The 13,886-nt window shown below is 33.0% G+C and overlaps 1 protein-coding gene across 1 annotated transcript; it reads right to left on the bottom strand.

The window, feature by feature from the left end:
* Positions 1 to 488: 488 nt before the first annotated feature.
* Smp_144170 (RAR-like nuclear receptor) lies at positions 489 to 13,012 on the bottom strand (the record flags this gene model as incomplete). The annotated part of the gene is made up of 7 exons (XM_018795082.1): positions 489 to 529; positions 581 to 839; positions 2,123 to 2,293; positions 3,636 to 4,081; positions 7,393 to 7,534; positions 10,352 to 10,488; positions 12,286 to 13,012. 7 exons carry the CDS (start codon positions 13,010 to 13,012, stop codon positions 489 to 491), a joined length of 1,923 nt encoding a protein of 640 aa, XP_018649430.1.
* Between the last annotated feature and the right edge of the window lie 874 nt (positions 13,013 to 13,886).

Below are 13,886 nucleotides of genomic sequence, written 5' to 3'. Positions count from 1 at the left end.
ACATATGCACCTTTTTACGACAGTAAAAAAAACATTCATTTACGTAATTCTTGATCTTCGCTCAGATCCTAAGCTTCTGAATCCTCTAGAAATTTTTATACTTCCAGTAATTTATATTTTCTTCCCGAATCGTATCTTTGATGCCTAATCTTCACAATTAGCACTGATGCTATTACTACCTCTACTACTCTGGGATTTGCTCCAACAACATCTCGCTTTGCTAATGGGGTATGGTAACTTGAAGAGATGCACACAAACATCTGGATCTACATTGTAGCTGACTGACTTGAACATAGACAACATGAAAGGACGAAAATACGTTCTGTTTCATGGATTGTATCGACACACTATTGTTATAAAACTACAATTTTAAGTTAAAATATAGATCAAGAATAAAACACTGGCCATTAAACATGTGAAAATCCCCTTTTGCAAATCATGTAAAAACAGCTTCTTTAATCGTACCCCTATATATATATATATACTCATTAATATTTATAATCTTCAACTATTTGTAAACAGATGTGTCCTTGACATGAAATATTATATATATAATATACTTAATATAGCAGCCGATTACCTGGAGTAAAAAGTATCACACCAATAAGTGGTCCAAATTCCATGTTTGTCAAATGCAATCGTTGAAGTCTTGAAGCAAATTGAAAAATACTTTGAGCAGTTATACTATCACAAGTCATATGTAGACAATCCAAAGAGGAATCTGTAACTACTGCATTCGGAAACCATGGACTAAATAAACAATTCAACTGATAATTTATTGATGTAGATGAAGAGTTCATATGAGTCTTGTTCCGATTTTCGCGACACAACATTAATATCTAACAAGTGAAAAATACCAAAATCAAGATAAAAGTAAAATAAACCTGAATGTTGGTAAACTATCCAATGCATTGGTGATCCTAACAATTCTAGCCTAACAGGAAACAACACAAACAAATTAATGAGCTAATATGCTTAGACTAAGAACTAAAGTATGAATATTACAAAATTTGTATCATAGCTGATGTCAGTTCATGATGGAAAGGTAATCCTAAATCCTTCCCGGAATGACCTCGAAGTCGCTCTCTCCATTTTGATCAGTCAGACGGCACACATTAAGTTAACTGAGAAATCTACTAGGAAAAAATATCGGATTTTGAAAAATTTAGACTTTAAAAGGCTCTCATAAATTCCAGATCATCGCAAACAACTAGAAAGGAATTCCAAACACTAGATTTAAATTATTTATTTCGTAAATTAAGAAAATTGAAGCTATGAAAGGAATTAATTACCTTATTGACCCCAAGATTAGGATTTTGTTTTTATTTTACCGCTTTTTAACCAACATTACTGGGATAGCAATACCTCAAAGGAATAAATACTTACCATTATGAATAATTTAAGTGCTTCTTAAGCATATTCATGTTACTTTGTTAGTTTATTTTATTTTATTTAAACACATAAATATTGGTACAAAGGCGCACTAGATACATATGCGCCACACAAATCAAATGAGATTTGTGTGAGGGCTGGGATATTGCCCAGGTGCCCGAACTGAAGCAGGTGGTTTTCTCAGGGGGCCACACTCCGAGCCTTTGACCTAAAGGTCTGATCCACAAGGCAGTGGAGCATCGTGAGGAGATGCAGTCCAATGGTAGCCGATGAACAACAATGGATTCATACGCCATTTGTTCCATCAAGATACTGGAGCCCATGTGCACCATTGGTTTGGAATCAGGGTTTTCCAACTCCCCTGGGTGGACTCACAGTGTCCACCAACACGGTTAAAGCTCCAAACATTCGCTTTTCGTCCTTTCAATTTTGTAAACAACACCCCCGCCACGACAAGGCAGTGAGTAGGACTTCCCTGGCAGTGGCTGTATACACGTGACCATGTGAGAGCATTTAGAGAGGGAGAGCGGACTCTCCTCACTCTCGACCGTACCAGGGCATTTGGGGGCAGAAATACTTTATTCAACAATTATTTGTTATGATCAGTCAATGAATGTAAATTTACTAACTATATTTAAAGTATTTTAATTGAGTAAAGATGAAAAGAATTGAAATTATGAATTAGAAAAGAGTTATCCATGAAAATAACATAAATAAAAAACATGCTTACAGCAAGTTCAGGCAAACAATCTCTTAATAGGATAGCTTGATCATGCTGAGAAAGTCGTATGAACTGTTCTAAATGACAGGCGAATTCATGTGTAAATTTAAGTTGAGCAGGACAAAATATTTCATCTACTGTAAGAAGTTTTAATGATTCACCCAATTCATGGGGAGTATGCTTTAAAAAAACAAAACAAGAATAAGGGTATTAAAATGCTTATAATAATAAAATTATTTTACATAGAAACAAAAAAAAGCTGTTCACACAATAATCATAGATATAAATGATACATACTACATAAGAATGCGAAATGTTGGAACTATGAATTATGTCCAATCACACATAGCGCAGATGTTGTGGCAAGGAAAGATACTATCTAATTAATATGTATCAATAATATTCAACATTATTATGAATTTATCTCATTGTATTGATACGAATAATAGATATACAAATTAGAAAAATTGTTAAATTCCTTGTGAATGAGATGCACGAACAGAAATTAAACAGAAGTTCAAGCAGATAAATCATGATTAAACATACTCAATAATAAATAAATCATGTAACATCCGTTTTTCGCAGGTTATTTATTTATTTAAACACATAAATATTGGTACACGGGGGCACCAAATATATATGCGTCGCACACATCTCATTTGATTTGTGTGAGGGCTGTGATACTGCCCAGGTGCCCAAACTGAAGCACAGACCTTAACTATTTATTTATATTACTGCTACTATTGTTCATGGTTAGGATTTATGAGATAATCATATTCTATTGTTTGGAAATTTTAGAAAATATGGCTTGAATTTGGTCGTAGTGACTTGGATGGATTCATTTATTATATTCTTCTTCACATAGGTTTTGTATTATTCTATTCCTTTCATAGTTGTTTTCTTAACAATATATCATTGTTCCAATTTTAAATATCGTTAACTTTAGAAGTTCGACTGTTTGTCTTTTTACCTTTTGTCTTAATTTATCTTCACCATTATGATATTTAGTACACCAACTGAGAAAAATACATATCTGAATATTTATTCTATCGTGTTTACATGTTTGTCCATAGTCTGATATTGAATGCTTCAGACACATTATACCCATATAGTTATAGAAACTGGTGGTAGGACAGATATTGGTAGAGTACTCGCAGTAAAGATAACTAAAACTACAAAGGTCTAAATTAATTTACAAATGAATTTATCACTTGTGATCTGTATGTTCAAATTATGTGATGAAATCTAAAACTATGAATAGGGCTATTTTTCTTATAAGAACGAATAACCACAATGGAAATGAAATATGAATATATGGGGTAGTAACAAGACAAATCTATTCCAATTAGTAATTTGTAAACTATTATAAATACGTTTGATAATCAAGTAAGTCATCCAAGATTCATTGGTTATCCACTTAACGTCGTGCTCATTACTTTTATTTTGTCATCATTCGTTGGTAATCTATCATTACGAAAGTATTTAAGATAAGGTTTTTAAAAAAATCACCCATTAAAAATACCTTTATGGGAGATAAATGTCTTGATAAAGATCCTGATAAGTGGTAGTAATCAGATTTAGAAATATTCCAATTATTTGCCTGATATTTGATCGCTTGATCTTTACAATAGTTTAAAAAACGATCAAATTTGTCTAGAGTTTGTTGATCTTCTTTAGTCAAATTGTTACTATTATTGCTATTATTATTATTATTACATAAGGTTAAAGAAATATTAGTAGAAGATGGTATTGAAGATGATGGTTGAAAATTAATTGATTTTATTGGCATTTCATGAGGATCAGGTGTAGTTTCATTTAGATGTGCTTTAGATGGAGTCAAAACTACATCTGCAGAACATGATGAGTATGCTGATCCTTCATATTTGTTTGAGGAATCTGAACTAGGCAAGGTAACTGATTCACAAGAAGACTGTTCCCGTTTTTTGCCTTGACGTCTTTTACGAACAGCTGTAAGTAAAAATGATGGAAATACTGTTGATCAATAGAAAATATTTGTTTCTACGTACTAAAAATGATAAGAACTAAGCTAGAACAAAGAATGAAAACTGACAAAAACGGTTAACTATACTTAAGAAAGTTAAATATGTAGAAAACGAAATTCTGACTTAATTATACTTTGTATAGATAAAGTTTACTAAATAGCTTGAGGGTACCTAATATATTTATTACATGTCACGTTGATTGTTCCATGACTACGAGTGTTTCTTTTCGACAAAACTACAATAATGTTAACGATTTCATGAGTATAAGGCATGCTACAGCTTAATCACCCTGGGACTTTCTGAACAGTTTTAATGAATACGAAGCTTCTGGTTTATTAAGCATCTGATGTAGATAGAAAAATTTCACAGATTAACAAAGAGTAATGGCTAAAATCACACAAATTGTCATCAAGGCGGCATATTATAAACTTCCTACTTGTTCACATTTACCACTTAGTTTCAATGTCACTAATCAATGCTCACTATGGAAACTGCTAGATTAACACAGTACATGTTCAAGTTGCTGAAGCAGGTATTTTAAAATGACATATGTCTAGAAACAAGTTAATTAACATTGGCATTTCACACACAGTATTGTCATTAACCGTGGGAAATCTGTCTTCGACAACAGCGTACAAATTGAGCATTTTTGGATATCTTTAACTTGGAGAGATCGTGCTTCAAAAGTATAGAGCACTACAGTGTTATGCACAAAATACTTTATGGCCAAACTAACGTAATATCATGTCAAAAATTGACTCAAATATTCAGTCACCTAAGGTTTTTGCCATAAGGATTAACATAACTACTAAAAAACACAAAGTTCTTGACTATTTCTAAATACTAGTCATCGGCATTGAGTGAATATCCCGGTTTCTATCAGTCTTAAAGTACTTCACAATTCAACCACGAACAAATTAAGTGCGATTTAAGTAGACAGCATGTCATCACATATTGAAAATAATCCACACACCAAGATTTCATTACTTTTCTTGTAGGAGAACATATCTGAGATGTTAGGTACAGCAAAATGTACATTCAAAACACTGAACTTTCTTAAAGAAACAACATATCTATGCGAATTTTCTCCTAAACTTGAACGAACAAACTAAGTAACGCGCAAACAGTAAGCTTCATTTATACAATTTTTAAAATTTCCAACGATCAAAATCAAGTATTTTTATTATTCCGATAATTTCTTGAAGAAGCTCAAATTAGATAATCGAATGAAGTACTGAGAGCTATTCAATCATAATTACTAAGATTATGCTAAAATAGTTTTTTTTATATTAGAAATACTGAATGACAAACCCCTAGTTTAAAGAAATAGGCACATAAAAATCAAACCATTTATAATAATTCAAAAGATGAGTCATAAATTTTAATAGTTTTCTGTTCAGTAATAAACAAGGCAACGAATTAAACCTCATTTGATGAATACATATGGATATATTCTATGATAATTGAGCATTTTTCATTCTCATAGAAAATATAATTTACACTAATCACTATTAGTTCAAAGCATACAATCATATTTCCCTTTAAATTCAAGAATACGATTTACATTTGCATAAATATTTATTTCACAATTATCTCATTTTAAAGTTTGAAATGGTATCAAGTTATATGTATATATATATATAATACCGCCTGTGGTTCTCCTAGGGCTATTGCCGGTCCCAAGCCCGGGTAAAGGAGGGTTGGGCGCGGGGTCATCCCGTAGAAAACAACCTTGCTAAAAAAACGCTGACTAGAATTATATATATATATTAGTCATCCATTAATGATACTACACAATAATGGGGATTAGGAAAATTAAATCGGAAAATCTAAAAGTGGATAGAAAGACAGATTAGTGATTACGATAATAATCAAATCTAAATGGAAATGGCAATATAAGCACGTGTTTCTCTATCATACATAAATGATAATATTAATCTATTGAACAACACAGAATTTATTCTTTACAAGGAAAAGCAAATAATTGAGAAAATATACAGTTAGATAATGAGAATTCCGTTACTCATAAAATCTGCAACAAAGCGAATATTAAAGGAATTGAAATAATATGACTGACAGTAATGGAAAATAAAGTTTAAAAAGAGTCAATAAAATCTGGAAGTGGTTAAGATTAGTCCTAAAAATTTAGAGGAAGATAAAAATATGAAAATGGTCGTTTAATTGCAACCGGTTTTAAATTTCCACCTAAACACAATGTGACTCTATTTTGCGGAGTCCGTACGCGAAGTATGGACCTCCAAACATGACTTATATCAACGGTCTATAACTTCATAGAGTGATACCACTTTTGGTCTGACTGATACAAATGAAGACTGGGATACAATTAGAATAAGATAAGAAAAGTCAGTCAGGAGCTTGAAAGTCCTTAGACAAAATGCAATCGTAAGTCTTATAGGATTTAACAATAAAATATTCTCAGATGAATGTGTTGCGATGCTTATCCACTCAGAATACACTTAACTAATAATATTAGTGTTTTAAATCATAGGTTATTCTCGATTGACTTTAACATATTGGTATCAATCCATTGAAAACTGAGAATCTTCGAAAATTCCACCTCATTCAGAACCAAATTTACGAGTACTAAGGTACAGGTCGAGCACAATATTTTAAAATCTTATAACCAAATTCCAAAACTTAATAACGTATACCCTATTTATACATAATGGTTGATTTTCTTACATGCTGTAAAATATGCCTTCGCCGAAACATTTTATTAGTGAATCTAGATTAACCAAAATGTCAAAAATAAATAAATGGAGTCAAACTAATAAAATTTATCAATTTGAAAAATAAAATTTAGTATAACACAGTTTATCCAACTAAACAGTATTTTAAAAAGTGAGTGAATCGGTTGTCAGACGACAGAAATAATACGAATTCGTAAGAAATTAGTCTCTCGACAACTAGATCAATAACAAAAGACATGGTATAACAAGTTTGAATCTCAAAATGATATATGAATATTTTAGGATTTGTTGATATTCTCTAATTGGCAAGTGTTCGTATGCCACTTAGAGGAATTGGCAACCTTTTATAGGGTGACCAACCCAACTCATCCTACAGAGGACTTTACATCAAATTAAACTATTCTGAAAGATGATCAGTTAATTTTATCGAGTGTAGTTCAGATTTGTAGAATCGAACGAAACAGATGCAAGAAAACAACAATAAAAAATACATTGAATGAAAAAACGGTAAAAGAAAGCATAAAATAATGTAGATGAACAAATAACGATAAATAAACGAGCTTACCGTCTCTCGACATTCCCACAGCAATACACTTGAGGAGTCGACATTGTTGACATTTATTACGAAGCGTTTTATTTATCTCGCATGTACCATTTTTAGCACAAGTATATGATTGGTCACGTTGTATAGCACGCCGGAAGAAACCCTGAATAAACGTTTTAATGGTGTTTCGTAAATAGGTTATAAAAGTACCATATTTACTAAAAACAATCACAAATTTATTCACATAACCTTAGATTAAAAAGTGGATTAAAACACGAAAAATATGTTAGGAAAGATCCCATTTTTAAACCATCCAAACAGTTTGTAATAATGCCAAAAATAATGTTTGGAAAGGTTTTAGGGATGTTTTTAATTCATCAAGCCGTTGAAGGCAGTTGACAGGAAACCCTGGACCTAGTTTTCATGCTATTTGGAATTCGTCAGTAAAGTTTATCCGTAATCTTGAAGAAAATGATGGTTCCTGAAGGATTCGATTCCATGTCAACCAACTTTACAGTCAGAGACATTACCATTGAGCTATTCAGTCTGTGAATGATGTCGGGTAGGACTAGGATGCATTAACAATTGATTAATCACTGAGCAGGGAGCAATGTTATATTTGTCAAGTCTCTCAGTGCCAATCGAATTCCATCGATCGAGTCACTTAGACCAGTGGCTACATAAAAACCTGATCGATAGAATTCCATCAGAATTAAGGACTCGATTAACATAGCATTGGTCACTACTCTATGATCAGTCGTTTGTAAACGTTTGATTCCCAATGAATTACTGTTTTACTACATTTTTTTAATAATAGCTTATAGAAACCTAAATGTGTCAAATGTATTTATAAATTTATAAGTGAAACCTCATCATTATCTGAATTGAAGTGAACCGTTACTTTTGTAACCAAATTTCCTCGATCAGTGTTGATTGTTAGTCCAAATGAAAAGGAAATTTGGCGTCGGATCATGCATAACAGGTACAATTTTTGCAAGTACAAGGTATTACTCAGTCAGTTAACGACGACCTAATACACATACAACACATATATACATTGGTCCAAGCTGATACATCACATCAACACACTATGATAGAATTAAGAAGATGAAAACGAATATAGTAGTATCAGTGACACTAAAAAAATTAGGGAGATAACGGGATTCCAGAAAAGAATTCACGGGACAGAATATGTAAAAGAATTATGAAGCTCAGATATGAATCTAGAATCATTGCTATTGATTGTGAACCATTTCATCTAACGTCCCTGTTATAACTTGTGGCCGAGTGGATGCCTTGTTAACCTATGACGTGATAAGACCGCCAATCAGAGAGCAGCGAATTATCGATTGGGACAGTGATAGACGAAAACCATATCAGCAGTCTAGAGTACTTGTAACAGCCTCTGCGGTATGAATCATTATATTTTAAACATATTGAGTTTATATACCAATCAAACTGACCACATCGTACCATAAAATAGAAAATAACATATGCACAAGATTTAGCCAAATGTGGATGTGAATAGGGGGAACAGTAATTAGTAGACTGGGTGTAATTCATGAATGGTAAATCGTATAATAATAGTTTATAGTTCAAAATAAAGCTCATGATAAGGGGAATATGAAGAGTTGTTATTTAGCAATTATACGATAAAAAATATATGCATAATATTGGTCCATAAATGATTCTCAAAAGTCACCATTCATAATTCTCTTCGGGATACAACAGTCTGCAACCAATGGTTACGATAATAATGGGGATTCCGACGGGACAATATGAATCTACCATGATGGCCCAGTTTAACAATCGATAAATTCATGAACTGATAGCAAGTCATGGGTTTGGGCGCCCTTAACTTTCTTCTATCCAACATTTACAACAAGCATTATTATTTTATTTGATGAAGATCCACAATTCTACCAACCGATTTGCCATACTTTCTCAGTACTACATCCTTGAGTGACGTCATTGAATATAGCCCTATTATCACCCAGAATTCATTTTAAATTATGTAATAGAAGCCGTAATTTACATTAGACTGAAAACGGAATAAACACCGTTATCTGAGTAACTCTACCTGGAGCCCTTTCAGGATTAATACCGAACACAATCCCAGGTAAAAGGGAAGGATTTATTATGGGGTTAACAAACCCATCCCGTAAATAAGAACCTTGGTAAAGAACGCTAGTGAGAAGAAATCACCCATCTGATTATTAGTTTATTTATACAACATCGGACTGACAGCAAAATAAGTTAGTTTTCATCAAAGCATATTTACGTAGTGAAGGAGAACTTTAAGACAATCCGTAAGATAAGCTTGTGATGTGATATCTAAGCATCTGTACCCAGAAGAAAAGTGTAGAATACATGAAACAGTCCCTTTGAGACAAGTCCGTAGATAAATGGGATATTATTAACGACTTATCTCTTTCAATCACACTGCACTGGCAAAAATATACTCAACGAGATCAAAAGACAGAAGAATTTTTGTATAACTTGTCAGTTGTCTGTCACTATATACATATTTAGGCAAATTTGTTTATCAGCTATGGAGCCTTGTATTCACATCTATTTATATCAGTATGATCCGAAACACGATAAAGGGTACTAGATTTATTTTACGTCATTCATGAATGACAAATCAGCACACGATTCTCTTACTTTTATTGGCTGTGATTAGAATTCGTCCAACCATATGAAACTAATTATTTAACTATTTGTTTATGCTACGTGCCTACCACTATGAACGGTTTTATTTTTTGAAAGTATGCTGTAATTGAAACTAATTAATACTTGTTGCAGAAGATATGAGTATGATATATCCTCAACATTAATCACTTCGAGAAATTATGAGAATAGTTCGAATTCGACTATCTTCGGGTGCGCTATTCAAGTAAATCTAATACTGGATGCTTTTATAATCAAATGAAACTCGAGTATTCAATGCATTGAAAAATAAACATAGTAGTTAGCATACCTTACAACCCTCGCATGTAGAGACACCGTAATGGAATCCTGAAGCTTTGTCACCACAAACTACGCACATTCGGGTTGAAACTTCAGATGATCCAGATGATTTGTGTGTTTGTTCAACTTCTGAAATGGGGGATGTTTCTGTAAGGAGATGTAAATGGGAACTAACTAGTCAACCTCGTAAATATTCGCATAGTGGGTTATAGGCAAAACCTGTGTGAAAATTAGTGATACCAACTACCTGCCAAAACTCGAATGCTTGAACTGATAAGCTACGGGTCAATAAAAGAACAAGATAACCAGCTACCAAGAACTCAAATATTACTTTCCTGTGAAGATGTTTAGTTAACTCAGATAATTAAATATGGAAAACCAAACGTTTCCGACTATGACTTCAATAGTAGTCAGATGTGCTAAGAATCACTTAGATAATCAATACCGATGTTTAAAAGTTGACCTCTATCATACATAGATATCTGGATTCACTTTAGACTTCAGTGAGCAAGTTTGATGTGGACCTTAGTGGTCCTTCGTTCTTCTGAACATCACCAGCAAAAAACTTCGGGTAGGAGATCTATAGTTGCACGTCTTGTGAGAATATTTTAACCCTAGTTGTTGCACTTCCTTCTCTTCAAAAACATTGATAAAATACTTAAAATCGTAGTATTTTTTCGGAAAAAACTTATCCCATAAGGTTGATCCAGTAATGCGAACCTGTTATGATTCGAAAACGTCCAACCATCAGATACGTCATGTAGTAGAATTTTGTCAATGTCACAACAAATCTTGCCTTGTTAATCAGACTGATTATTACAGTGGACTGTACTGCATACGACAAACCTTTGCTAAAATCTATTAACTTATTCTCCATTGTCTAGAACCACAAGTTCTTATGTCTGATAAAAATTCAATATACACGTGAAATCAACATTCCGCTTGGTTGAGGTAGCAGGCTTACACCACATTTTCTGCATTAGTGGTTGAAATCAAGTTTCAATTCCAACAACTGAAAGTTGCCAAGACATTTATCATAGTCCCACTGCCAGGAGATATCCTTAGTAGCTTCTCAACAACAAATCTATAGTAGTGCTAGCGAAATAAAATAAGCCTTACATTATGAGGCGTTTTGAAAAGTTATCCACCATCTTTCGAAGAAAATAATGAACTAAAATATCTCGAATATGAACAGGCTGACGGGTGATCAGTAATTCAGTAGTTAAAGCTTTTAACCACCGGGTTGCAGCTTTGCAATCGACTTTATCAATTTCGGTTTGAGCAGTTGGGTAGTACCATAGACTTGTATACATTGCGTGTCATACAGTGAGTGAAATACTACTTGCTCACCTAGTTACATAAACTAAACTAAAACTAGTATTTGGATTTTAAATACAACTAAAAGCCGTTCAATAGTTAACACGACATAAACAACAGGAGATTTTTACATTCTGTATATTTCCAACTAACTACCAAGTTCTCATCACACGAATGAAAACAGATGATTGCGTTTGTAAAACGATAAACTTGGCGTATTGATTCGAAAAACTCAGTCATATATTTGGAAACAGAGTAATGAAGCATATTCAATATTACAAAATATAGCGCTACATCGGCTGATCAATTATTTACATCCATACATTTTCACATTATTTAAAGTCATACATGTGATTACCTACAACATGGTACAATACGAGACTTGGTAAAGATAAACATTTAAGTACCGAACCACCAATCCAGGAGTACGTAATTGCGTTGTCACTTATTTACAAACTTAAAATCTACTAAATATTCATACTTGAATCTCCTTTGTATTGAACAGCCCTTATTATACAAAATCTATGATCGTATACGGAAATATTTGGAAGATAAAAGCTCTAAGATGAGTGCACAAGAAAAATATATTTTCTTCCTATAATGAGTCAATCAACAAAAACAACTTACTTGGATGGGTTTGATGTTGAGTTGTCTTCTCAGAATCTATTACAGAATAGTACTGTAATAAACTTTTGTCCTCTGAATCATCTGTCAGCATACTTTGATTAACGGATGACTGAATACTATTATTAAGTAACTGTTTTTTGCAGCGTTCACTATCACAATTAACATCATTGTCATTAAAGATATCATGTTCAGAATTTCGATCATTAATAATAGCGACAAACACTCGATCCAAATCTAATCCACCGTCTTCTAAAACGGTATGGTCCATAGAAAGTGGATGAGTGAAACCACTTAACAAAGATTCACTAGATTGGACAGGAAGACTTGGGTTTAATGATTTTAGAGGTTGTAAAGGAGATGTAAAACATGATTCGTTGTGTGCATCTGGAGTAATAAACGTCCCAGATACTGTTTCATGAATGGCCTCCGATTTTATTGGATAAGGAAGATTGTTGTCGAAAACGTCAGTGTTTTCAACATAAGAGTGTCCCGGAATTGCAGTAGGTTCTGTATCATAATATTTATTAGGAGAATAGTGGGGAAGGTGATTTGATTTATCTAAGAAAGAGCCAACACCAGGAAGGGCTGTACTTGATGACAGAGAGTGGTATGAAGGACTAGACGACTGACAATCTGCGAATGAGACACTAATCACAGAATCTGAGGTAATATAAGATATAGTATTCTGGGAATTAGGATTTGAATATTCTACAGGACAATGGCTCATCTGGTAAGATAAAGGAACTCAATAAAGCATTATTTTATCCTTTAAAATAACTGACTGCTAGGATTATAAATCAATCCTATATTCCTGAAAAGTCAAGAAAACAATAAAAGACCGCATAGTGTTACCCAAAAGAAATCACATCCTATAAAATTTTGACCGTAAACTAAAAGTTATGAAAGAGCTTATATCGTCTTCTAGCTTGAAGGGCAGAATTTGAATATTATAAATTGCTAAACTATGAGTGAGACACCGTTTGCAACTTTGAACATGATCATGACAAAATTGACTGTTGGTTTCACGACATGTTCCAAATATCAGGTTAGCTCAGGATGAACACCTACCTCATGCTCCCTTAGTAAGCCAAAATGTTACTTAAGTGGTCTTTATATTGCTATATTTTATCAGAAATCAGTGGTTTCCTTGTTATTATTCTGAGTCTTGCAATATATAAACAAATATGGGCTTAAACCTAGAAGTGGTTTCAGTCTATGTAACCCTACAATGGCAGTCTTTTAAACATTTGCTTCAACTGAGTTGTTATGGCTTTTACTTGTCCATTGTTGACTTGTAAGTTGCCACTTTAAACAATTTCTCCCTGTCTTGGTTTAGAAATAGCATGTTTAAAATGAGATTTTCTCCCTCCAAATGTAAAATATTACTTCACTACAACGTAGGACCAGCCACATATATGCATCGATACAAGATGCCAAACTTCAACAGCACAATAAGATAAACACCGAATTTATAGAAGTAGTTACTCAAACGGTAGTAAAAAAATTCACACAAATATATGATACAGGAAGAAAGAATTAGTTCATAGAAAGATATAAAGTAATTTCAATCTTATGGTTTAAGGGATGAAAAAGAGTGTATA

Source organism: Schistosoma mansoni, chromosome 1 (genome assembly GCF_000237925.1).
Source record: "Schistosoma mansoni strain Puerto Rico chromosome 1, complete genome".
Classification (NCBI taxonomy): domain Eukaryota; kingdom Metazoa; phylum Platyhelminthes; class Trematoda; order Strigeidida; family Schistosomatidae; genus Schistosoma; species Schistosoma mansoni.
Note: the sequence above shows the minus strand (reverse complement) of the source record. Positions and strands in the feature narration are given on the sequence as shown.